At 39.9% G+C, this 27950-nt stretch overlaps 1 protein-coding gene across 1 annotated transcript; it reads right to left on the bottom strand.

Moving 5' to 3' along the window:
- Positions 1-65: 65 nt before the first annotated feature.
- Positions 66-27414, bottom strand: cntnap1 (contactin associated protein 1). Its single transcript, XM_035407166.1, has 24 exons — positions 26992-27414; positions 18553-18654; positions 18041-18234; positions 17571-17724; positions 17051-17254; positions 16247-16431; positions 15673-15825; positions 15184-15445; positions 14816-14965; positions 14429-14600; positions 13912-14018; positions 13582-13704; positions 12556-12759; positions 12062-12218; positions 11767-11894; positions 10985-11158; positions 10391-10609; positions 9733-9972; positions 8322-8555; positions 7894-8021; positions 7384-7477; positions 6466-6696; positions 6153-6200; positions 66-4828 (listed from the first exon to the last, which is right to left on the bottom strand). The coding sequence occupies exons 1-24, from the start codon at positions 27053-27055 to the stop codon at positions 4611-4613; spliced, it is 3945 nt and encodes a 1314-aa protein (XP_035263057.1). The 5' UTR covers positions 27056-27414; the 3' UTR covers positions 66-4610.
- Positions 27415-27950: the final 536 nt, after the last annotated feature.

Consider the following 27950-nt stretch of genomic DNA (forward strand, 5'->3'; position numbering starts at 1 on the left):
CATGAACATTACTGAACAATACTTTAATATTTTTTACATATTTAAATGAAGACATGCACCACCCTTTTTTCTTTAAGCTTCTTTATTCAGGCGTCAGGTTCATTCTCAGTCACTTGTCTTGTCTAGATTTACTCTAGTTGTGAGAATATACAGTGCATCTTAGAAAACAAAACCAAAAAGAAAAGAAAAGCTGCAACCTGACTGCAGCAACACGGATCCGATGCATTACTTTACTCCATTAACTCCACTCTTTAGGGTGGCCTAACATGACTTTCACTGAGTGATGTGTTGTCCGGTGCCAGCCATCACACGTCGTGTTCTGATAAAGTCATGAGAATGTTTCGATATTTCAGCATTGTGAGAACAATGGTAAATCCTCCTGTGTCAATGCAAAAGACCCGTTTAGACCATTCCCTGTTATTATTCAAATTTGAATTACAGCAAATGGCCACTTCAACCTGCTGTTTTAATTGTTATGGTTTTTATGTCTTTATTAGGGTAGCATTACATTAATAATTGAAAGGTGGTTGTCTCCAACCTGTACAGTGAAGGGATTTCTTTCCTGAGTCAATACTCCAGTTGTACTATTTGAACCGATTCACATCACTTCCTTTGTTCTTCAGAGGTTAGGGACATTGGGCCTCATTCAAAAAACCTTTTAAAATTCTTCTTGCTTTTGCTCGTAATAAATGTTCCTACAAAAAGACAATGTGGGAATGCGCAGACCTTCGATTTTGTGCGTATCCCAGGTGTATCAGAGGATGAATGCCAGGTGTTTGTAAATTGAATGTGCGTGCCTGTTCGTGTTGATTTGCATAAGGAAAACCCCTAGCAATCCCATACAGACATGCCACCCTCAGGGTCATGCGCAAACATTCATTTCTCTCTGCAAACATATCTGCACCTCATACATGCGCGGTCCCTAAAGACGCTCTCTACCCAAGGCGCGATTAGCCAAGTAATCCAAAAGCAGCAAATACGCCATTTTGTTTGGTTCAGCTATGTGATTGTGGGTCTTTATAGATCATTATCAATCATCATAAATCACTTTTATCAGTAAACAAAATGAATTACTCACATTCTCAACAAAGTTATTATTGTAAAATAGAACTAAGATGTGTGAGGGGAAAAAAATGTCGTAAACTGAAATCAAAATAAAAACTTAACTAAACTAAAATGACCAAAACTGCTTTTAAAACTAAATAAAGTTAAACTGAAATAGAAATTGAAAGCTAGTGAAAAATTTGTGGTTATTCAGGCTAGTTAATGCAGTTAAAATGAATGACGTATTTTATATTGATATATTACTATGTTAATATAATATAAATTATTTTGCATGAACAATAAAGCATTCTAAGTAGAAACATCTTCTGCATATGCCATTACGCGCTTCCAAACACATAGATTTTGGTCTTACCAAAGAACAAATTCAGATAAGAAAAAATATTAATGCCGAACTATTCATGGAAATGTTTGTAAGCACATTTAACAATCAAGATTGATCGTATGCATGTTTCATGAATGAGGCCCATAGACTCCAGTAAACTCTGAGCAACTGTAGCCTGTGGATATCAAGTTCAGTAGCACTGCAGAGCAACACAACCTGGACCACCCCATCATCTGTTCACAAACGGTGAGAAATGCTAAAGTGCAAGATTTAGTTGTAATTTGTTTCAGTGACATTTAGTAGATGCTAACACTTTGTCAATGTCAGTAGGATTTCCAGCAGAGGTTACAGATGAGGGACTTTCTTTCTCTGACACAGACTCTCTCTCACATACAAACATATGGACCACACATACATTTCTCCAATGGTCACTAGCAGAGTGATGGGTCATGCCATAGTGGCGACAGGAAGGAAGCTCCGATACACACAGCAAGACATGCAGCACCACAGGAAAGGAGAAATCTGCAGCCAGGTAAAAAGTTATGTGTCACTCAGATGTCCATGTTTTGTCTCTGACATTCTGTTAAATAACCCTAGCTCTCACAAACCTGCATAATATATATGATATGGATTAAGACAGCTGACTAAAAACTAGAAGGCCTCCGTCATTTGTTTCTGACCAGCATCTTCTGAGCTTCATTTGTCATATCATTTCCTGCCCAGTAGATCAATTATTATTATTTTTTCTTTTGGTATGGAAAAATTATTCTAACATTGTCTTTTTTATATTGTGTAATAATATAATATGTAATATGAACATAAGATATTTAAATATCAGATGTGCTATTCTCCATCTTGCAATACACCAGACATGATATTTCAGAAAAAAATACTGGGGATTGTCAGAGTGCAAAACATTTTTCATTTTCAGGGCTGTTGCACCAGCAAATGACAGGTGGCAATCCATCATCATCATTTCTGTATTTGTGCTGGTTTCCACCTTGGAACTGATCCTTTGAATTTAAGTAGCGATAAGGAGGCATTTGGTTTTCTACGTATTCAAACACAGTGAGAAGAACCTTTGAATGACAGATGTGTTGTTTTTTTTCAGTTTTGACAAAAAGCACAAAAACAAGAACAACAGTGTAATTCGCTTTGTGTGAACGCTGCCCACATCACAAAACACATTACAGGAATTGACATTCAGAGCTCTCAGACATTAGTTAACAGTTTATCTATTTTATAAAACCAGTATGATAGGAAAAGAAAACAGTAAATATACAATTTATATGTTTATATATATTTATATATGATATATAGATCCTAGGTACTGTGACTTTCTGCAGACAAAATGAATACAAAGACATCTTGTGTGATTTTATGTGGTAAGCGGCTGTTTTTTCTTGCAAGGTGCATTTGACATGCTGATATGCAGAGCAAAAGATTACTGATGTCTTGTATATTCTTTTCTTCAAGGAACATGCCCTTTAAAATGAGTGCAGTGTGGCTATGCCTTAGCCTAAGCATTGGTTATGATCCACCTGTCAAGCAGCTAAAAAAGCAGCAGCAGTAGCAGTGTCCTACAGTAAATGCAATTACACTAGTGAAGCAGGAAGTAAAGGGCCAAAATTTACATCACTGTGGTCCTCCAAACAAAATTTGTCTTACGATGAACACACTCGAGCGACTACCACAAAAACACAAACTTCACGCGGTGCAGTGGTCTGCAGCTCTCAGGGTCATGGCAGTTTTGTGTCAAAAAACTGAATCCTTAGGCCCTGAAAAGCACGTGTGGCTGTCACCTGGGCAACTGTGTCATAGCACCGAGAAATCGGCGGCACATCAATGAACAAATCCAGAAACACACGGAACAGTGGGCACAATAGAGCTAATGAAATCAAATGAACGAATCCCCTCCCAGTTACAGTGTGACGGACTGACCTCCGTGGTGGCATCTCAGCATTGTGAGCTCATGCAGGTAAGCCTTCTTGAAATGCCTCCCTCAAAAAGTACCAGTTGCCTCTCAAGATTTTCATCGCGGCAGTAAGTGTGAACATAGTTGTCACACTCAAATAAATTCTGCAAATGGGGAAATGGATCTTTCTATTTCATTCAGGAGAGTAACTTCTTGTAGAACAAACCTCAATTATGCGAAAAATAGCCTGTGGGCCATATAGCACCATAAATACTTATTACAGTGTTAAAGTAAAGGTGTCCATACAATAGCAAACCAGGAGTATGTAGAAACGGCTCATTAGCAGACCTTTAAAAGCCTTCAGTTGGCCTTTTTGATGCTAATTAAAGTGTCACTCTTAGAGGTGGGATTCAAATTGCTTAACCGCAATTGCTAAAAACACCCAAGCTCTTTTACAGTTGTGTTTTGTTACAGCTCTGCGCCAAAGAAATTGTATTTCGTAAACCATTATTTTTTTAAGTTGTTTTTGTTGTTCTGTCCATTGTATTTTACCTTTGTCGTCTTTGGTGCTCATTCCCAAATGCTTGGGCATGCTGAATAAAATGAGCAGTCTAAGGGATTTTCATGAAAGTTTTACATTCCATTGGATGTGATTCCTTCTATGAGCCTGACAGTCAGAGACCTATCAGTTTCCATTCAAACAGGGCAACGGCACCCTTCTAATAAGAGGAGGCTAGGTCACGTGAAAGAGCACCATAAGGGTAGTAAATGTAAAATAGTTACCTATAATAAAATAATGCTTAGTGATCTAAATACCCCCCTGAACTCCATTTAAAGATCTCAGGAAAGTTTTACCATTAAGAGGTTTTGACAAGACTTAACTGTGTAGCTTTGTTATTACCCTGAAAATCTACAATCCATTTTTATTGAGATTTCAGCCTCTGATGTTATGTTCTGTGGATCTGGTCTAGCAATGTTCAATGTTTAGGACCCATGAAAATCCATTGGTGTTTGAGAGAACTGGAAGGCATGACTAGTTGCTCCTATCCTTTCAGGCACTTTTAATTAGTCAACCCTGCAACATAATGCAAAGGCATGGGATTGAATTAGCCCTGCCGAGCTGTAACTCACAAATACACCATGTCAGGCCAACTGTATAATGCACGTCACGGACCTGTATCATCATTGTGGGTGATCCAATCAACCAAATCAAAATGGGAACCAAACCAAACCGACAGACTTGACAGATTAAATGGATAACATAACGGTTGAACCATAACTACCAAATACCACCCCAAACGAGCTGCGTTATTCACTCGTGAGCTCCTCCTGTATTTCTGGAAGATTCTTCTTGGTCCTGCGTCGGGGCTCAGGCTCGGGCTCAGACTCAGTCAGGGGTTTAGCACTGCTTGGTGACTCCAAACTTTTGGGCTCATTGGTGATGTAGCTACCTTTGTACCGGTAGAAGTTCACGTAAAGGACATACACCACCAGGAATATCAAACCAAAAATGAGGAAGATGATGACTGTGGAGGAAAAACGTAGTCAGTATTTCGCATAAAGACCTTTACAGACCATTAATAGCTAAGAATAGAGACTTATACAGTACTGTGCAAAAGTCTTAGGCACCTGTAAAAAAAATGCTGTACAGATAAGATGCTTTCAATAATAATGAAATGAAAGGTTATAAATATCGAAAAAATAACATAAAGAGCAGTAAATAGTTAAAAACTAAATAAAATCGATGTTTGGTGTGACCACCCTTCGCCTTTAAAACTACATCAATTCTCTTAGGTACATTGTCCTGCAATTTTATAAGAAAATCGGCTGGTAGGTTGTTCCAAGCAATTTGGAGAACTTGCCACAGTTCTTCTGCAGATTTTGGCTGTTTTGCTTGCTTCTGGCTCTCCAGGTAATCCCAGAGACCCTTGATCATTTTTATCTGAAAAGTAGTCTATTACTTAAAATTTTACTTTATTTAACAAAATACAAAAATGTATCTGTAAAATTTCATGTTTGGAAATCTAAAATTTGCTCTTTTCTACTGACACACTAATGCAGAAAACAAAAAATAAACATCTAAGACCAAATATATACTATATATTATATTTAAAAATCTAGGGTGCCTAAGACTTCTGCACAGTACTGTGTTTTGAGTGACAAATTAAATTTAAAGGACACCAATGTTATAGAAACCTAGGAGCCCCCGAAGTCCCATAAATGTTTATATTTTTATCTATACCTTGTGAAAACAAGTTATTAAAGTCAATGCCACTTTAAGAAAATCAATACATTTGCCATTATCCTTGTCTCCCCTTTCTTTATTGAACATTGTCATGTAATTTGAATATCAATATTGCATAAGGAAATAAAGCTATAAACACACACTTGTTAAATGGCCAGGAATGGTCAAATTGATCCCATCATCTTGCCTTTTGCTTCATCATTTTGAAGGGCGCTTATGTTGCCTGCACTGTAAGCCCGGATTTTGTTTTTAATCAAACATTTAAGGGGCCATTACTTCTTTTTTGTTTTAGAGGAAATCATTCCCATTACTAAATAAAATGAAGTGGTTTATATTCAGGTGAAATATTCAGTGTAATAATTATGTTATCTAGAGATTACTGCCGAGCTAGAAGCCTACAATTTGAAATTCCTGTAAGACCTGAGGTCATGAGGTCCCAGTACCTCTAGGATTAAACCGCATTGCAACATGCTCTGGTGCCCTTTGTTAATAATTTATGTTTCTTTTTTTTACATTGAACTGGCAAGGTCAATGTCATGCACACACCTGGGCACAGATGCACATGCATGAACAGTTTGTGTCACTACTGATGCATCAGGACTTACGTGCCAGCCATGGTGCAGTAGGCAGGTCATCATGGATGTAGTAGAACACTGGAATGAGAAAAACCAGAGTCCCAGTGACCAAGAGTGTTCTTCACTCTAAAATTAGTATTTATTCCACATTCCTTATGTGAGCGAGGCACAACCTGCACAAACCGCATTTAATCAGTCTTAATTTCCAGTAGCAATCTCCAAGCTCATACAGAATTTGTATGAGGACTGAAATTACTACTGGACAATACCAGTGTTAAGACTGTAATTTCGGTAACTACAGTAACACAGTTGTACACTATACATAACCTGTTCAGAGTCTTACCTGGACCAGTGTACCAGGGATCAGCCTCCCAGGGCACTAGCCCCTGAACGGGGGGGAAAGCCCCACAATTGGACTCTACCACATAACCCTGCACGGTGACGGGGGGGTCGGTCTCATTGGGCCGGAAGTAGGTTTTAAGTGGGGCATAGATGTTGTACCGCACCCCTGATATGCAGCCTATCAGTCCTGGGGCATTGTGCCTCTGGATCTCATAGTCAATATCCCCCACCTCTATAAATGAGAGAGAGAAAGGGGGGGGGGGGGGGGTTACATGTAAATATGCCAGCGTCACGCACAAATGTTCATCTTCACAGACAGGCTCACTGTCATCATTACACTGTGTTCAAATGGTTCCAATAGGTATGTTTTTTTATCACGTGGTTTGTTTAGCTCAGAATTGGCTATCTACTGTTAATAACCGCATCCCCATAGCTATCAGTCTATTTCCAAACATGTTGGCACAGCACAGAAAATAGACTTGAATAATTATTTACAGAGCCCTGCACTATTTTACTGCATTAAAATTGCAATGAAATCCACCATCCTACAAACAGACATTCTACCATCTGGTCAGTCCTGGCCTTGATCCTACATAATTAATAATGGCTGAAGATTGCACTATATTATGCATCTCACTGCATAATGGAAACAAAAACAAAACATCTCTACAATAAAATTCATGTTACTTGTCACTTGTTCTGCAATCAAAGCAGTGTTGAGAAAGGAACCAAAATTATCAGCATCAGCAATTAAATATATCCTGACTGACTCACCTACAGTATGATACTAAATGGTCACAGGCAATCAACACCACCTTTGATTGAATAACTAGATATTCATGATTATATGAAATGATAAATCAAAATTTTGTGCGTGATTATGCACAAAAATCAGTGCAGTATAATGGCCAGCTCTTACCCATCACCCTCCCCAGGAACATGGACTTGGGAGAGTTGAATCGTATATCCTCTAGTAGCGTCATACTCTCTCGAGTGGGCTCTGCGTAGTCCACCTGTAATGCACAACAAGCTCTGCAGCATGTCGAAGTGAAGCTACTTGGAGTGCACCCTTCACTATACAGAGAAGTAAACAGTCATCTAAAGGTATTTCATACAAAAGAACATGACAGCTCCCAAGGATTAAAGGCCTTTAGATTCAAAAGTGGATGAAAATCCAAGACTCTGTGAAGACCGTCGCAAATCCAAATCAATATAGATTGTGGAATTTGATTAAAATGTAAAGCCATCCTAGGTGAGAGCAGGATAAAGTGAACAGGTCTATTCTGTGTGTGTGTGTGTGAGTGTGTACGTGCATGTGAATGTTTTTTTTTGCATCTGTGTTTACACAATATCTGTCTACAAACTGTACACTTGTGTTTGTGTGTGTGTATGTGTACACTAATGTGGTCAGAGGAAGGACAGGCCATACCTGTATTCGTATGGTATGGTTGTGTCTTGTGATGTTGATGTAGTGGGGGAACCCATCTGCTAAGTTCCTGGAAGAAACCTGATATGTACGAGGGATCAGACCTAGCCTGTACCTCAAGTCCACGCTTCCTAGAAGGGGATGAACATAAAATAATTATATCATATGAATATCAATAAGATTATAGAAGTTTGCAAACATGGTGTGTACTGTACAGTGAAACAAAAGTAGTCTGAGGGAATAAATACAGGAAATACAGAAATGGGAAAAAAATGTAGAAAATAAGCAATATCATATAGAAAATCCCTTAAAACATTGTCAGCTTTTGAACTTCACTCATCTCATCATAAATAATGTGCCAAATGTAGCAGACCTGGATAGTCACGGGACCATTCTATGCCACTGTGTGTGGACACCTATTCTCAGCGTACCATCGTTTTTGAGGATGACGGCGATGTAGTCCCTAACAAAAGAGCTTATATACAGCAGTATGGCAGGTGTCTGGGTGGTGCTGAAGCTGAACTCGATCTCGTCGCTGGTCTGGTTGTACCCCAGGCTGAAGTTATGGGGGTACATCCAATGGGCCCACTGAGCTTCGTCAGAGATGGCCTCCGTCCTGATGTTGTACCGTAGCCATGACCCGGCCTCAAAATAGGCTCCAATATCTGATGAAGACAACACAGATAAAGGTAACAGCTGCATTCTGTACCAAAGAATCAATACCTGAACAAGATAAGCATCTGCACATTTCATTGCTAATTTACGGAAAAGTAATATTGTACTGTATAATAGTAAAAGTGCAAAAACAATGCACTGGAATTCACACATTTTAAGGGATTTAGCCCACATTAAAAAAAAAAAAATCATATTTAGGTTTGCCTAGTAGTATCCTGTGGCACCAGGAGGGCTTATACTTTAGGACTTCACATCCACAACTTCAAGGAGCTCCACAACTGACAGAACAAACCTTTAAATACAGGTCAATTCTCACATATTCCATCACATCAAACTACTGCTTGATCAGATTGTGGGCATAACTAATGTGACACAGGTTTGGATTTGTGTGTGACCTCTAATATTCCTTTCACAACTGCATGCCTGCTAAGAGTGTTTAATTGAATATGTCACTTAAATACAAGTTTTTGGATGTTGCATTGCTTTACATTCTGATTTCTCAAATTCCCACAATTATATGACTACACTGACATCGCTAACAAGGTAACATTAGCTAGGTTGTTATCAACATAAATTTGCTAACTAGCCAATTAATTGTGATACGAATATCAACAGGATGTTCGCAAAGGTTTTAACTGTAACCATATTTAACTTTTAAATTGTTAATTGTATTCAAATGGTTTAGATAGCTTGCTTTAGCTATGTCAGTGCAGCCAGTATTGCGGTTAGCTATATAGAATAAAGCTGAGTTGTGGGAGCTAGCTAAGTATGTATGATATTCTTTTTGTCTGTGTCCCCAAGTAGAAGGAACTCATAGTCTCTTTCCCACCTGTCGATAAACTGCTTTAACTACCCTCACCACAACATTTTAGCGACTACTTGCCTAGCCCATCCCTACTCATGAGGGGTGGCCAAACATGTTCAAGGTTGGCACTGCAGGGAGTACTACAGTTAAATCATGCAAACTCTTGGTACTAGTGAGAAGAGGAGTAGTCCTTCTCTCTCTGATAACAGTAGGTAAATACTGTTTGGCTATTAATCTAATTTGGTCTGTGGTGAAAGTTATGGAGTAGATCGATATGGTTGGCTAACTAGAGAGAGAAAGGTGGCTGTGGCTGGCAATACGCTAGTTAAGTAGTTAAGCAGTTGCTGGTACATATCTGTTACCTTTGTGGCAGTAATAGCCATCGAAGGCCGAATTGTTGCAGTCACAGCGGTAGGTGGCATAGCCCTCCAAGCAGCGGCCGCCATTTCGGCACGGCAACGTGGTGTTCAGACACAGGCCCGTGCAGTTTAGCCGTATCCCCTCCGTCTCATTCACTTTCCCCGCTAGATCCACGGGTACCCCATTCATGCGCAGTCCCCTGAGGCAGCCCAGGAACGCCCTCAGTTTGAACCAGGCAGCACCTGGTCATAGAGAGTGCAGACATTTAATGCCCAGTTTTCTTTATTACTTCAACTTGATGTTTGTTGGTATTTTAGTTGGAGTTATGTTAATCTATCAAAATGTTTTTAGAATGTACCTTTTTCAACATTTTGATAGATATCTAGGTAAAGAATTGTATAGCTGTTCCTGTCAAGTCAAAATACATTTCTTGAGGTTAGAAAATAAATGAATAATATTAATTCTAGAGCGAACTATCCCTTCAAAGGTAAGCTACACTGGCCTTTCAAAATAAAGAAGATAAACCAACCAAGAGAAGTCACTCCTGAACTTGCTGTTTCACATAGATATAAATTACACACAGTTAACTACACTGCAGGTCACAACATTACAGTTTCTCCATTAAAGACAGCAACGGATGCCTCAGCTGTAGGAACGCACCGACGAGGAGGGGCTCGGTGAACTTCATGGTGACAGAGGTCTGCCCAGGAAAGCGGCGAATGGCCCAGGGCTGGTAGTCAACCTTAAGCCGAGCTCCCTTCACATTGATTTCAGCCTGGACGAAGTGCCACTCATCATCATTCAAGGGCCATGGTGAGCGTAACGTCACATTGATGATGCCATCGCCGACCATGAAGACAAAGAGGAGGTTGGTTGTGGCTGAGAGACAAGGCACCCAGTAAACAGGAGTTAAGGTCCAAATAGAGAGACAATGAACAGAGGTTTCCTGAGGTTAAGTGGTCAAAGAGCCCAAACTGTGCACGTACATCTCAGTCTCTCCTAAAGTAGCTGATAAAGAGTGACAGATTGATCAAAGAATTGCATTAAATGTAGCTGTAAAAAAATATTATTTTACTGATGTTGTAGTTAAAGTGTATTAGCCATAAATGAAATCCCAAGACAAAAAATAAGCCATGTTTTTTGTAAATAGTATCCATTGTGGAACAAAATGTTCAGTATGTTTGGACCAAGCAGTGAGTTACTTTGCGAGTGCAAGACGACAGAGTAGTTATTAAACTATTGTTAAATGCTTACAGTTGAGTTCAACCCTGATGAAGTTACGATGGCGGAAGTCTGAATTCTCCAGGAAGACGCCATGGGTGGCAGTGGTTCTAAAGTGGAAGCTGATATCAGCACTTGAGCCAGGCTTGAAGGGAGGGAACTTTATGTAGGTCGACTTGGTGAAAGTTATGGCATTCCAGGTGTTTCCTAGAAGAAGATGCAACACTAAGGCCATGTGACCAAGTCTGGCGAATCACAGCAGGGATACCTAACATTGCTTTGTGTTACTGGTGACATTCATTCTTAATTTTATTACAACTTTAGATCTGATTATTTTGTCCAAATTCCAAGAACATTACAAAAAAACTAACTAAAATAATCAGATTGGAGTAGAGTCGCATAATAGCTGGTAAGACTTGGCCATGACACAGGAATGTTAACAAATACATGACACAATGGCATCAATAGTTAAAATTACAACAAATCAGGGAGGTTGAAACAAGCAGATAAATGCAAAGTACTATAATTGTAGCTGCTATAAATATAGCATTAAAATTAAACTTTCAGTGTTGAAGTTATATCTAGATTTCACTAGTACTATGTGTCTTGTAATCTAATGCACTCATCCAACTGAATGTTTCAGATTGAAATTAAAATTAGCTTTAGCTAATTACATTATGTCACAGCATAGATGTATGTTAGCACACCTTTACATTCACAGTCGCATTCTAGAAAAACAGCGTGAAAGACCAAAAATTATTAAGGGCAGCAATCAAGTGTAGTGAAATTCTGCTTTAGAGAGCAGCAATACTTACGGTCACCATGGCAGCGAAGAGGTCCGATGCTAAAATGAGCTTCTGACCCAGTCCGGTTAGTGTCCCCTACAGCGACCTGCAGAACAGGCAAGTGATCCTTGTAGTTCAGCCAGCCAGCATCTGAAGCCCTGTTAACCCAGTAAATGTGAGAATCAGACTGAAGCACATATCTGAGAATTCCAATGATCTTTTAAGTCTTCAATACTGAAAACTAAGATTTTACACACTTCAAACAAATCATCCTCCAGTTTATGAATCTTTTGTTTCACAGTGGATTATCGAGGTCCCCTCTCACCATAGTCTGTAGTCTGCATCACAGTTGCAGTAAAACCTGGAGTCAGTGCAGGTCCGGTTTATGGCACAGCCACACTTCTGGCTCTGCATGAAGGCCCCTCCCCAGTACATGTGACTCTCATTATTGCGACCAATCCAGTAACTGAACGGTCGTCCGTCTGGGGAAGAGGACACAGAAATGAGTCTGCAGTCTGTGCCGCTGCAGGTCCTCCACATCACTGAGTATTAACCTTAACCTACAAAAGCAGCCAAATGTGTCCTCATTTAACTTATCAAACTTAGAGTTAGACATCTCTGGCTTATGCAAGACCAAACATTAAACTGAAGACAAAAGACTGAACACACATGGACTTAACTTTCTCAGGAGAGGACTCTGCAGAGAAACAATCGTATCCTGATAATGGCACAGATAACATTGCAGACATAATGGCATCCCCATGGGCATACAACTAATGTGCTTTTATTACTAATGCAGCTGACATCAAATCTACTCACTGGGGGTGTTGAGGAGGCGGGACTTGTAACAGGAATACACAATCCACTGCTCACAGTATTCAGATGTGTTCGCCAGGGCTATGACCTCAGCCCAGGAAGCATTGTAGTATTCCACATCACCCAGGTAGGGCCGATCTATCGTAGAGCCTGTCACCTTGGTGTTCTCGATACGATTGTGCCTAACCACTGTCCAGGCTTTATAGGCTGGAAACAAACATAGCGAGGCTGTACATCACACCATGTAGGAGACATTCATGAATTTATGTTGTGGAGTAGAATGAAGATGGAGTAGAGGAAGTACTAGGGGGGAGCTTGATAGGCGGGGGGGCAACATGGCTTTTACACCACTTCGCACGCAGATATGGAACCGATAGTACGGCTGGTTTTGGTTTGTAATTTTTGAGAAGAAAATAAATCTCATTTTCATTTAACAGAGCCTGCAGTTTTGCTCAGAATGCACGTGGATAACATACCCTCCAAGTCTAGCAGTGACTTAAGAAAACTCTGAAAACTATGAGGTTGCTACACACCATTATCAAGGCATCATTCTGGATCAATTCCAAATGATATTGATTCTGTATTGTTCCACAAGTTGCGGGCTAGATAATTCATAGCATACATCTGCCTAATTGCCATCTTAAAATGCTTTGTCATCCTAAAATGCTTATCCATCGTTGTCTTAACATTGATTGCTGATCCTTGCTGTGTGTGAGAGAGAGAGAAAGAGAAAGAGATAGACAGAGTGAGAGAGAGAGAGAGTAGTGGAATGTGGTATGTCTAGCTTAAAAGCTGTAGGAGTTAGGTGCCAGAAGTCTGATATGGAATTAAATAGAGCAGAGTGAATAGCAGCTGGCTCGACCTTTGGAAAGTTAACTAATTAAGAGAATTGATAAGGAACATTCACCTTGGAGTCACAGGCAGAGCCTATATGACATGAATTTCACCAAGACTCTGTTTGTTTCGATCTGTTTATGAATCTTAGCACTGAAATTACTGAATAACAGTTAGAAGGAATTTTGCACCTACCTTTCATTTTACAGTAAACATAAAATGGTTTCACTGGGCCGCTCAAGTCAGGGTCGATGGTGTAGTTGCCAGAAATGTACTTGCCGCTGAGTCGGTAGGCCTCACAAGATTCCTTGTAAACCGCTATCAGAAAGAAGTGCATTCAGAGGACTTTTCACACCTCATTAAAACATGTTTAATGACAATATTTCAAAATGGAGGTATGAAGATCAAAGGAATCAAAGAAATTACCCGGGGTAATGTGGTTAGCACTGTATTACCATATTCCATGCAGCACCCAGCCCACACTATCCCCAACCCACACATACGTTCTTGCAAAGTGATACTCACACATATGACACACCTCTCCCTTGTAGCCAGTATTTTCACACAAGCACAGAAAGTCATCCCAGGACTGAATGCATCTACCTTCATGTTCACATGGGTTTGGGGTGCACCTGAGGACCAAAGAAGTTACAAGGTTCTTCTATTGAATCTATGTTTGTGTATGTGTGTGAGAAAGAAAGAGAGAGGAAGGATGTGGGACTCACATAAACAAATAGATCTAGGCCAAGGGTGTTCAAAGGTTCGGTGAAAACCAAGGTTGGTTAATCACTTGAATCGGGTGTTGTAGTGCTGTGCTAAAGCAAAAAACTTGAACCCTCACAGGCCTTTATTTGGATAAAATGGAACACCCATGATCTAGGCCTATGATCTATATGTGTTTGTTATAGCTCCCTGAGAATTTCAGGCCATAAACTTTCAGTCCATCTAGAAACATGCAGCAATATCAAAATATATAGCATCAGGCATATAATTTTGGTCACTACAAATATAAGTGTTCCACAACCAGGACTTCGGCATCTACCTGTCAGTGATGCCACATGTGCCCAGCAGTAGTTCTGAGTAGCTTCCCCAGCGCCACTGCAATATGTTGTCAATGTCCACTGGCTCGTTGTCTATGAAGATCTGTTGCATGCAGCCATGGAAGGCATTCAGTTTTGTCTCACACCTGGCTGTGTTGTTAGTCTTAGGACACCCTGGAACCAAGAAGTAAAAAAGGTCCTTCATTGGCAAAAAAAAACACACTACAAGGACAGATATATATTTATCCTTTATTTACCCAGGAGATAAATAAATACCTTTTGCAAGGGGGACCTGGCCAAATGGGAAAGATCTAAGATTATCCATTCTGCCTAAGGCTGTGATGGTGGATTGTGACTTCATGATGTTCCCAGTCAACTTTATTGCTCACCTCCAAAGACATATTGGTCACCAGTGCGCACCATGAAAGGGTTGGTGATTTTGAGAGGAGAGCCCTCATCTTCATCGATGACCACCGTCACAAAGTTGTCCCTGGCCAGCACTTCTACCGTGTGCCAGAAGCCATCATTCAAGCGGTAACCTGAGGCAAGCAAGCAACCAATGATGTGACTCAGGGGTCCTTCCGGAATATTACATTCATTTCATTAGTTACTCAGTTAAAATATACCTGCAACAACAAACTCCACAGTCCAATGCATAACAGCTGATTTAATTGGATTACTTTTATCCACACCTCCATAGGATAAACGCTGAGTAAAAGGTAGAACAATTAAGCGATGACTACTTCCTGGAGCTCACCAGCACCAAACTGCAGCTTCTTCTTGCCAGGCTGGATGAGGGTGACGTTAACTTGGCCTTCACTCAGTCCAAGCTCCAGGGTGCCCAAACCATCAGCAAACCTGGTGAACATCAGCAGGCCCGTGTAGTCCCAGGAGCGGAATTTGAATTTCACTGCCATGCGCGGTTTACGGTTGAGCCCTGGCAACTGCAGATAGTTGTTTGGCCCAGCAAAGGTGAAGGGCTTCAGTATAAGGTCTGTGCAGGCGTAGCGTATGCTTCTCTGGGAGACCAGGGTGAGGGAGTAACAAGGGGTTTAAGACACAAAACAATCCATCAATCTCAAGCTTAGAGAGATGTATAATATGTACAGTCCAAATAAGGACTACCACTGAAGCCTCAATCCATGGAGTCTTTACAGTATGCAAACATAACCAATGTATAACATTTTATAGAAATGTTGTTCCATGGATACTGCTGAGCTGGCACATTTCAAATGAAATGCTACACCTGCCGACGAGGAATACGGATCTGCGGTTCCTCCCACTGGGCCATTTTGATGATGTTGACCCCATTGTAGAAGACGTTCTCCAGGCAGCCGCGGAAGTTGCTCTTATCAGGAAGGTGGGGCATGTTAGGTTCAATCACTCCTCCCACATATACCTTTGAATAAGAGTAAATTGCACTCAATGCTTTTCTTTAAGTATGAGCTTGCAACACTATATCACTCAATCCACAGTAATTACAGGATTCTAAAATGAAAATAAATCTATGCTTCATAAAAAAGTGATACCATTAAGTTAAATAGTCCCATGGGCCTGATTTTTTTACTTGGGCATGACATGGCTAAATTTAACCCTATATAACTGAAGGATTGCAGACGCTCAGTGGGTGGGTCGAAGGTGAATGTGCATTCTGTTGCTGAAAGTATCACAGTTTCAGTTCTCAGGGAAATTAGATTCGTTGAAACTAATTCTGCCAGCCCCTATGCCGCATGCCACATAACCACTATTGTCGTATATTTAGTTTGTGGTTACAAAGAACATGTGATCACACCCATCCTTTAACGGTTGACCACACCCACCTGATTATCTAGGTCCAAGTAGGTGAACTCCCCATTGCAGATGACACTCTCTGTATGACTGTCCACTGTCAGGTTGACCTGCCGTCCATCACGCTTGATAGTGACATAGTGCCAGTGTTGGTCATCCAGGAGGTTACCCACAGTCACTGTGGTCAGGCCGTCTACCTGGTGGACAGGGCTACTCCCTGTGTAACACAGGAATGATTCAGACATATAGTTCAAAATAAACCATCTGGATTTTATTTTTTTATTTATTTATTTTTTATTTTTTTGTGGGAAAAACCTCCTGGAGTCATGTGTCTCCATTTAAATAGTCAGGTGGCCAAATGTCAAAATGTAATATTAGAGTAAGGGAACCTGAATAAACACAAAACACATTTATTGCTGCTAAAGGTGGTGCAACCAGTTTTTAGGTTTAAGGCGGCAATGACTTTTTCAAATTGGTCATATGGGTGTTTGATAACTTTTTTCATTAAATAAATAAAATAATTTTTAAAATGTGTTTTGTATTTATTACATTTTGTCTAAAGATTTGAAAGGATACAACACTGAACACTGTGTGGTGGTGGGGGTTTTATCCATTTTCTGAAACCAGGAAGGACACTACACTATTATTTCTTTTGATAAATTAATTAAGCATGCATGCAATCATTTTCACCAATCATTAAACCAATTGCGTAAAACATGATGGAAGAGGCACGGCTAGTCTGGCCACCACTGATAAAATAGAGGTGCTTTGTTTTACCTTGTTCACCAGCGAAGCAGTGGGACCCCAAGACATAGAGACCTTGTGACATCACTCACCCAGGCTGATGTGCAAATACAGGCAGCCATTCTTCAGCTCCAAGGTAAGGACATCCCCCTGCACACCCTCACTGTGCAGCAGCAACCCGTCCCGTTCAAGTGTCTTGAAGTTCAGAGCGATGTGGTCCTTCAGTGTACGAGACTTCCTCCTTGGAAACGTGTAGGCCAACATGTCGTCTCCATAGTACGACATGACGTAGGAGTCTTTCACATGCACAAAATTGGCGGGATGTCAGAAGGCACATTTAAAAATAGCCACTTATTTTACTCTTTGTCAAAACAGCAGCTCCTAAAGCATTGTGTGAACATGGAACTGGTATAGTATGGTACAACCACACCTGTGGTAGAGGTACAAGCACTCAATGTTCAAAAATTTATTTGACAGACAGAAACTAGATAAATATGAATTTAAGTGAATTCTGTGTAATATTAAGATCATCCCACATTTGATTTCTTTTGTTGCACGATTATGAACATTTTTGCTCTTCACTGTATGTAAGTGGTGGAGTTCAACCCTCACCATAGGGGCAGCCGAAGATCTCCAGTCGGACCCCAATTTTACCGCCCCACTGGGTGTTCCAGCCCAAGGGCAGGATACGCAGGTGTTTGGCAGTGAAGGCATAGTGGAAATTGTGCCTCTTCACTTGGTAGTAATTCCAGTTCCCTGACAGTGTCTAAGTAACAGAGAACAACACATTCATAAGCACAAAACTAAACTGAATAATTATGAAACATATCATTAAGAGTGCAGTTTGTGTTAATAATAATTGCGGCTTAATAATTTGAGTTAATTGTCACTGACATGCTGCATCAATCTTAAGATATCAATTTTTCAATCCAATGTTTGATACATGAGACAAAAAAAAATTCCCAAAATGTGCGAAAGTTTGTCAAAATGTATGTTGACTCCATTATTGTACCAGTTTAATAAATCTAGGAAGACATATACCAAACGTATGCATATGATCCTCAACCCCCACTCCCCCATACCGAGTTCCCCCCTCTTTGGATGTAAGGGGTCCAGGAGTCAGGTCGGTCCCCATAGAGCAATGTGTACTTAGTGATCCAGTCGTAGGAGTTGAAGGTGCCCTGGGTGGCGATGGCAACAATACGGTACTTCCTGTGCAGGTCAATCTGGAGCCAGGGTTGCTTGTCAGAAGGAGCTGGGGACCACCCACTACTCCCTGTGCCGAGTACAGCACATACGATAATATTCAGCTCTCTTCTCATGAACACACATTGTAAGCGCTGCACACATAATTAAGTCAATCAATCCATGTATCTATCTGTCTTTTCTCTATTGTATCACTACAATAAACAGATTGTCTAGCAAAGGTAGTTTGTTCCTCTATTGTGTGCAAATATATATACAGTAAATATATTTGCACATAATAGAAGATATAATATAGACATAATGATGGAAGATATAATATATAACGTTTCCATGCCAGTGTTTTATCAAATTATAGTAGGGTATATGTGTCAATATGTGTCGGACTTACCGTACAATCTAGCAAAGTTGGCAGAGTGCAAGATGTTATATCTGGAGGAAGCCAAGAATGAAGATGCATAGAGGTAAGGGGTCAAAGGATCAAGACATGGTCCTGGAGCAGAAGAGACAGAGAAAGCCATGTAAACATTTTTTGTTGGTTTTTGGAGCAAGCTATGATGCTTGATAATTAAAATAATTAATTCTACTATAGCCTTATCAATATCATCAAACGTTTCAACAGGGAAACAAAAAACTTAATTTATGAGCAATTTCATGACAAAAGCGCATTCATCTCAAATATGAACACGACACGATTATAATAAGCACCCGGGAGCCCAGTGGTAATTGTGATTTTGACTGGTATACTACAGGCATTATTTTTTTTTGTAATGGACATAACTAATATAGATGGTAGCAAGCTAGGTAGGTAACTTTTTTTGGCCCTGTCCTGGCAAAATAATCCTTTGCTAAATGTTAATAATATAGCTAATATCAGGCTGATAAAGCAGGGGAAATCATTAAAGGGCAAGTGTGACAGTGACTCATTTTGCTACTCCCTCATCTATGCTCCTCTGACACCCCTCAAAACAGTACCAAAACTTCAAACAAGAAAAACACGAACTGAGATCTAAGGGGGAAGAGACTTAACAAATGATAAGAAAAAGCAATCTATAAAACTTTATTAGCAACAGTTTGAACTACTTGTTACTTTTGCCTAAGTAAAACAACTTCATTTATATTTTTTCTTTGTTTGTTTTTTTACTTTTTGAAAGTTGATTCTTATGGCACAAAACTGACACCGCCCACTCCTATATATTTGGTCATCGCAGTAAATTTGGAGACATGCATCCATTATCTGAATCTGCAAGTAACTGTAAACATTTCATGTTTGATTACTGGCTATTAACTATTATTTTTATAGCTACTAAATGACAGAATTATTATTATTATTATTATTTTAATAGGACATGACTAATGAAGATAACTATTCCAATAAGGGCGGCACGGTGGTGCAGTGAATGGCGTGTGTGTCCTGTGTTGAATTGGCAGCCTGTCCAGGGTGTATTCCTGCCTCTTGCCCAATTCATGCTGGGATAGGCTCCAGCACCTCCCGTGACTCTGCCCAGGATAAGTGGGTATAGATAATGAATGGATGGACAATTCCAATAAAGGATTCAAATTAAAATGGCTGTGTTTCTTTGGAAATCGTCACAAATACGGTATTACAGGGAGAATGGAGAGGATTACCACCTTAAAACAATTGCACAGCACTATAGAAGACACATGCGGTAAGAGACCACTGCTAAGAGAGCCTTGGATTTGCTTAAAAATAAATGTATCTACTAAATTGGGATAGCAATTTATTTAGGGCAGTGGTTCTCAAACTTCTCAGTGGTTCTGGGAGCATCTGTGTATGCTGGGTTTTATACAGCCAATCACAGTTCAGTTAAGGCTGTTGAACACATTCAGTTCTTTCATAATGTATCATTTCCCTTGTCTTTGAATTCTTCATTATCTACCAAATGGCTAGTTTTAATGGTCAGGTGTTCACGCTTTCACCAATTAGGAGTCAATTGAATCACGTCCAATCGCCTGTCACCATGGCCACATTCATGCCACAAACTGCATTGCAAATTCGGGAGAATCCACAGTTCTCCTGCCAGCTGCTTCTTTACACACTGTAGACTGCAGTTAACCTTGCATAGAGCTGAGTCGGAGGAAGACCTTTCATACATGGCTTTGACTGCTACCGGCCACAGACGACACTGGCACAGTATGGATTCTCTCCAAGGCTGTGTGCTGGGGCCATCCAGCAGCCGGGAAACCAAATAATTTGAGGGTCTAACTATAAAGCCACCTGTGGAGTAAGCTTGAGTAACGGTGTGATCTGCATCATTCCATCACCTGCGTGCAACAGAGAGATCTGAAATTATCACAGTCACAAAACAAAGCTAATAAGGGATACCTTATGGTGTAACAATGTTGCCTTCTGTACAACAAATTGTCTAAATTTAATTGTTAGGGTACTGCAAGTGTGCCTGCATCTGTGGCTGTAGATTAGACAAAATAGACCAGGACATGGACAAAACAGTTACCCGCCAAGGGTGTGGCTGCAGCCATGACAGGCCTCCATTAACCAGCCTCACTCCTCTCAGACAATTGTGGTCAATCAACCCTCATTAATGGCAAGCTAAAAGAAGCCTAGCTAGAGGCAAGAGACAGTACCCAACAGCTAAAAGTAGTCTGAACAGTCTTTCAGCTGCACTGAGGGAAACAAGACCCTGGAAAATGTGAAGACTGGTCCTGTTTATATCTCCACATGTTATTGCCATGGGGTGTCAAACTGCCAACCTGCTTTGTGGGCAAATACTCATTCTGAACCCAGAGAGCAAAGGGCAGTTGAGTAGTAATATCACATCTCCTAACCTCTAAGGACGGAAGAGGCTGTGGTGCAGCTAGCCACAACCAACAGATCATGCACTAAACTTCTTTGAGTACAGAGGAGGAACACTACTCTGCTACATGTAGAATTGCAGCTAAAAACACTTATCAGAGATGCACAGACAGGCAACACTAGGCCATCAATCAACATAGGCCTCTACGTTCACAAACTTGGGGAACTCGGTAACATTGAGGCCTACTTGAGAGCCTTTGAAAAGACAACAAGAAACATAGCAGGATTTGGAGCCCAGCAAAATTATCAGGATTTGGAGCCCAGTGTTGCTTGATAGTACACCACCCTAAAGAAAGAAGTTCTGACCAGCATTTACATAAAGACTCAAAAGTGGTGTCACAATCCAGCCAGACCGACAAACAACTAAATGTTTGAGCTGACAAAGCTAACCGGGGCATTGCTGAAACAACCTGATGTCTTGACAACTGAGTGCTTCTCGAGGGCCCTAATGTAGGCAGCTCAGAAGATGACCATCTTTGAACAGTCTGAAAACGCAGATTAACTTCAGACTTTTGGAGGCACACGAGGTAAATTTAGATCTGCTAAAGTCCACAGTGGACAGTGAAGGCCCATCCTGAAAAGAACCCTGCCTGTTCCTCTTGTGGGTGTTATTATAAACCTGATACTTCCTTATTTGAGAATGTGCAGTGGATAAGTATCTAATGTGTGCAATCTAAAAACCAGACATTCACATTAAAATGCCTGTTCAAAAAAGGGAAACACTGCCTGGTCTTATTTTTCATGGGCGCTTTTTCTTCTCAGATGGGCGTTTTCCCCACATTATGAAAGAACACTTTGCCACATATCGAGACCCCAGAAAACAGAAGGGCCATTGAGGTTTTTGGGAGGTGTTTCGTTGCTGGTAGAGTTCAACACAGAGTTTAAAATTATGAATGGATTGCTGTAATAATAACAATCATGTCATGTCTTTCTATATCCTCAATGCATTTGACTCTGATATATTGCTCTCAATACAGACCCATTAAGTTAAAGGTACATATATTTTCAAAAAAGCCCAAAAAAATTCACCTTGTTTTGAGGTGGTTTTTACTGTACAGGCTAACATACAGGAAGTTATCTCATTTATATGAACATTGAAAATGGTCCCACCTTCTAAATGGCAAAACACAACATCCTTCAACTAATCTGTATTTATGCATCCATAATTTTAATATAAATGGATGTCTAAAAGAGCAAATCAACATTAAACTCTTGTTTAAAATCCTTGAGAAAATGGCTGCAGTGATAATGTAGGCATATAGACCTATACGGCGATGACAAGGCTCTCATTTTGCTTGGTAAGGATAACAGGTGCAGCTCTTTCTGCAACTTTCTGCAGCTAATGCAGGCTACATCTCTCTACCCTGTGTGTGACTTGCACTGTGACTGACACACTAGAAGTAGAGGATATGCACTCTGCCTTGACACATGCCCTCCACTGTAACCACAATATAAGACAAGACAAAAACAACATCACACTTCTCACCCCAGCATCTGAAGAGTTTTTTTTTTTTATAGTGTATGCATTCTGTCTTCCCATGGGTATTGCCTAAAGATGGTGAAACATTTTGTGGTTTTTTTTTTTGTTCAGCTTTGAGAAACAAGCCATGTTTGTTTGTCTTGGTGACCCCATCTCGCACCCATTACTTACAACTCTATCAGTTAACTTTTCAAATTGTCTATTTATAATATGACTGGCTTAATACGAGGCATTCTTGCCCTTAAAGTTTGTAGATTAATCAAGTAATTCACCTCATTTAGCAAAATTCTTCCTGTAAATAGTGAAAATGTGTATGTAAAGTTTTAGCCATTTAAATTTTTACATTTATTTAAAAATTGCTGATGTGGAGCTCTTTCAGCTTGTGGCTCAAGACCACAGATTCACAAATCATAGATACATAGCTCACCGATTATATATCTCCCCATCTCTTTCACATCTCTGTCTTGCTCAGATAGAAACCACTGCGTTTCTGGACATTTAAGCTTTAAATTATTTTATTTCATTTTATTGTTGTCTTGATGCATGATGCAATGTATGAACTTTTATGTTGCAGCAAGCTTTTTTCTAGGTTTTTGACCACAGTATTTGACCACAGTATTTTGCACAAACAGTGGGTGACTGCCATAGTTCCGGCTTCATGTAGGGGAGAATCACCATAAAAGTAATGCTTGACAAATGTAAGACGGTCAATGACTGAATGTACAATGCAGCTACCGTAGCCATTTCAAGTTTGTACATGTGCATTTAAGTCCTCTATCACCTCCCAAAGTAACAGAGCAATGTGATAACCTTTGCAGGAAATATTTCCAAAAAACTGTTTGAGTGAGCTAAGTAAAAATCTGTTTCGGAAGTCATTTTTGGATATAAACTTCATTTAAAAAAGTTATCCGATCTTAAAAAGTTAATATGGTTCTCAGAGTGTATTCTAGTGCAACAAAAAAGTGATGAAATAATATACAATGTCCCCATCTATATAAATGTAACAGCTGTAACAGTCATGCCACCTCAGAGTTTCTATAACAAACAACATGCTTTTTTGCTGCTATGTTTACAGAATGCCATCTACAGAAAACAAGAGGGGACACACACAGTATACAACTGCCAGTTTCAACATTTCAAGTTTCAACATTCAATTCAACACATTTTGCAAAGTTAATTGATGATAACCTGTTTGTCTCAATCGTATTGCTCCACTAGGCTTGTTTAAAGAAAATGAATTAAATCGTATCATTTCAAATCATTTTTCTAGCACTTAAAAACATCTTAATATATGCTACATCATATTACCACAGTCTTGCTTGTGTACATGGCTATGGCTATGGCTAGGTCCAGGCGTTCCATTCTGTCAACCTAACAATGTGGAACATACAACTAACAGGGAGGAACTCGGTAGAAAATTAAAAAAGAAATAGACACATACAAATATATTCAGATGAACACAATCAAAGATGTTTTTTATGTTTTAATTTGATTAAGGTAATGATATATTTGTCATTATTTGATTATTATTGGTGGTAATTTCACCTGGTTATAATTCACTCCACCATGTTTTCCACTATTCCACCCTGTCAGGGTTGTATTTTCAACCAATAATCAGCCTATGAAATGTTAAGCATTTTTGAGTGATATTTTGCAGGGTTAATAACACAGTCACACCTACTCTGAACATAGCACTGGATCCAAAGTGCACCCAGTAAAACAAGACCAGGTTAAAACCTAGTATATGACTGGACCTAACACACGTGATCATGCCGACCAATGGTGTAACTTCATAACTTGGCCAACCAATGGTGTAACTTCATCACTCAGACACTCAGTCGCAGACATTCACATTTGTAGGGCTGGCCCCACTGTTGCGGTCCAGCCAAAAATTGTATGTAAATTCAAACATGGTGCCAATGGCAAGTTAAACGAGGCGATCCCTATCATCCATGCTCTTGTCTGACTTGTTTATTTCAGAAGCTTTCTCTCTGCTCTCACTGCCACATACACAGACACACACACACACATGCACATGCACACACCCACACACACACATTACAGCTCATTCACAAATGCTGCCACTGCAGCACAGCTACTAATATATTTACCAAGGCTCGCTCCAGATAATTCACTCCTTTTGCAAAGCAGCTCAGATGTAGCCAGTAGTGCTGGTCTGGTTGTGCAAGCTGCAATTTAATATAATCAAATCCTAAATTTTCTGAAGCCTGTAATGGCATCCAAATATATTCCTATTTCATATTTAAATCTGTGCTTGATACTGCAGCAAGCTGACAAGGGCAAAGGCTTGATCATGGCCATAGTGCTGCAGAAAAAATTGCACTGTGAGCACAACAGCCCATAAAGTAGAACATTCTGGAAAGGAACTACTGGAATTTTTCTGCTCCAATCTTTTGTGGAATCTTTTTGAGGAGTGAGTCCATAGAACATTGATGTAGTTCAGTCAGGATACATTACAAATGGATTTTCAAAAGGGCTGTATTGACCATTGCTATTTAAAGTTGTTCATGAAAAATGTTTCCACATTTTGGCCTCCTCTGCTTCAAGAGTTCATCTAAAAGGGCACCACATTTCTTTCTAATTATTTTCCCAAATCTATATGGCCCAGACGAACCAAGGTTATGACATTTGGTGGATGAATTCTCTTCATTGTCCTCTTCTGAAAGACGAGGGGATCCTATACCAGAGCACAGCACTGTCCACTGATACAGAAGAAATAAACAGGCTTTGTGATTTTGAAGAATGTGAAATTGGAAAACTGGAACAATCCCATTCATACAGTGAATTCATTAGACAACCATGTGAAAATATAACATTGAAATGTGAATCACAAAAGTATTAACGTTTGATATGAAAAGTGGTAGGGAGCCACCCAGGGCCAGATGCCTGCCGGGTCTATTAATACGATCAAAGTTAAGCAGAGGGTAATGCTGTAGATGGCCAGTGGTTTCCATGCCAGAGAAATCAGAATGCCCAAGGCCATACTGCGTACATTCTGAAGTGTACTGAAGCATCGTATCTGCTGACGTTTGACCAAATGCCTCTAAATTCATTGTATTCACCATAGAGGTCTTTTTTGGCTTACCATTCTCTTTGTGATTTCTGAGCTCACCAGCACTCTCTTAATCTTAATGTTTCAAACTGTTGATTTTGGCTAGCCTAAGGTTTGGCCTATGTCTCTGACTGTGTCTTATTCCTCCTCCTTCACTTTCCTCGGCACAACTCCAGTCGTCACATTGACAAATGCCAATAACAGACTCCAAAGGTAACCAAAAGCCTAGACACATGATAAAATGCTGGCAGCTCTCTTATACATGCACTAAGGAAGTAATTGAACACGCCTGACTAATCAGAAACACCTATGATGCTATTATTCCGAGACGTTATGATGTCCCCTAAAATGGGGTACTATTTATAAAATGTGCTGTAATTCCTACACGATGAAACCAAAATGTATAAAAATGAATAGTTGGATTACAAATCTAAAATCATGGAGTACATAACCAAATCAATGAAAAATATATGTCTTTGTCCCAAACATTATGGTTCTCACAACAATATATATATATATATATATATATATATATATAACCACAACCATATCTGACTGAAGTCCCAATGACATCATTCGGGTTTGAAATTCTGGCCGCATTACAAAAAGCAACATCGATAAAATACGATGAAGTCATCGTGAAAATAATGACGACAATAAGCTCATTATTGTAGCCCCTGAGGTGTGCTGCGCACTACCAGGCGTGAACAGATTAGAAATGCTTCTGCTAATTTTCTCTCCACCGCATCACAGTCGCAAATTATGCTACATGTCTGAATATACACTGGTTATATAAAAATTATATGCTTTCATATAGATAGACAAATAGCTTGATTTTAACCGTATTTAAAATCTTAATTAGAGGCAAACCTCCAGACAAGGGAAGAGAACATTTTCGGAAGAAAATTACTGCAGTGGGGTGGTCCCGCACGCGACAGTTCTGCGAAAACTGCCGGTTTTGGAAACGCATAATCATCAGTCCTCTCATATGATAAAATCAGAACACACTTAACAGCAGAACACGAATTGCTAATTCTGCGTACTTTTTTACGTTTGCTCGCGTGTCCACATAACAGGCTAAGCGAGACACCTCATGGATGAACTCAAAGCACTGCAATGCAGAAGAGTTGTCGGGCAGACTACTTCGTGGGCATCAGCAATGGGACGATGCTCATACGACTTTTGATGCCTGCCCTACGTTTCTGCACTAACAGTACACAGCATGGCTGTGTCATCTTCGAAGGTCATTTATGTTGTTAAATTAGAAAAATAATTTACACTCAGCCCGCAATGCGTGTTTCTATTTCATAAACATCCCCACCATATCTGTCCTGTTATTATTCCACGCCATAGAACTACATAGGTCTATATCATCGGTTATAACAATAATTACAGCAAATGCATAGAATGTATAAGTACAGTAAAATATGACATAACTTACGTGATGAGCAATGCTGCAAACCTATAAAAATTAAGAGGCTTGCGCTCAGTGTTTTATAATTCATCCTTTAGTGAAGAATGGTATTTCTTCGTACGTTTAAGATGTAAACAATTATTTTGGATGATATTTTCTCCTTCTCGCTTGCCAGAACAGCATGCTTTGCCCCCCCTGAGCCCAACTTTAACTCGCGCAGCTCCAACTCGTTCCCGGGAATACAGCTTGTCACCTTCGGGGCGGGGGCGAGCATTTGCTAATGCTGCACTGGCTCTACGCGGGGAGCGCGCATAATCGCCGTTAGTAAATCCTATAGCTAGCACTCGAGGTATGCCGCTCTCTTATTTAAGGACCCTATCTCGGAAAATTCGTGTATATGCTATAGAATTCCTTGAATATTAATTAAACCCTCTCACAATGGAGGTGTATGGATTTGGCAATGTCCCAGCAGGGAGAAAAGGAGGGGGGAGTTCAAGCCCGGCAGCCCGAGCTCTGCTGTTCTGCTGAGCGCGTGCTAGCGCGCAGATTTTGTGCCTGGCTTGTAGCCTCCCTTTTGCTTTGGACACACTGCACCTTTTCTGCCTCATGTCCAGTGTCAACTCTAACAATATTAATTCAGCTGTAAAGTGGGACCAAATTTAAGCTTAGAAAATTTCAAATTCTACTTGAAACAGCATTAGAAAATATAGGGAGTATTGAAACTTAGTGTTAGGGTCTTTCTCATTAGTTCTACAAAGACATTTTTGTAATAAAAATAAATAACTACAAATTGCACAGGCTATAAATACAAAGAAATCAAAATAGCAATGTCCAATGTACAGTAGGTTCTTCCAATATTTTATAAATAATTATTAAATAAATCTCAGTTAGTTTGTTACAAAATATGTCCCGAGACATAATTTTCGGAATCTGTGTTTCTAAACCAATTCAATTTTTTGATCTGATACACACCATCAATAAAGATT

The sequence above is a fragment of the Anguilla anguilla genome, chromosome 2, assembly GCF_013347855.1.
Source record: "Anguilla anguilla isolate fAngAng1 chromosome 2, fAngAng1.pri, whole genome shotgun sequence".
Taxonomy (NCBI): domain Eukaryota; kingdom Metazoa; phylum Chordata; class Actinopteri; order Anguilliformes; family Anguillidae; genus Anguilla; species Anguilla anguilla.

Excerpts from the sequence above, each read along its gene's own strand:
- cntnap1 (XM_035407166.1), bottom strand. The coding sequence starts at position 27,055 with ATGAATTATAAAACACTGAGCGCAAGCCTCTTAATTTTTATAGGTTTG. Across the intron at positions 14,966-15,183 it reads GAAGCTGCAGTTTGGTGCTG|GTTACCGCTTGAATGATGGC; the intron begins GTGAGCTCCAGG and ends TGCTTGCCTCAG. Across the intron at positions 12,219-12,555 it reads CCGCCTCCTCAACACCCCCA|ACGGACGACCGTTCAGTTAC; the intron begins GTGAGTAGATTT and ends CCTCTTCCCCAG.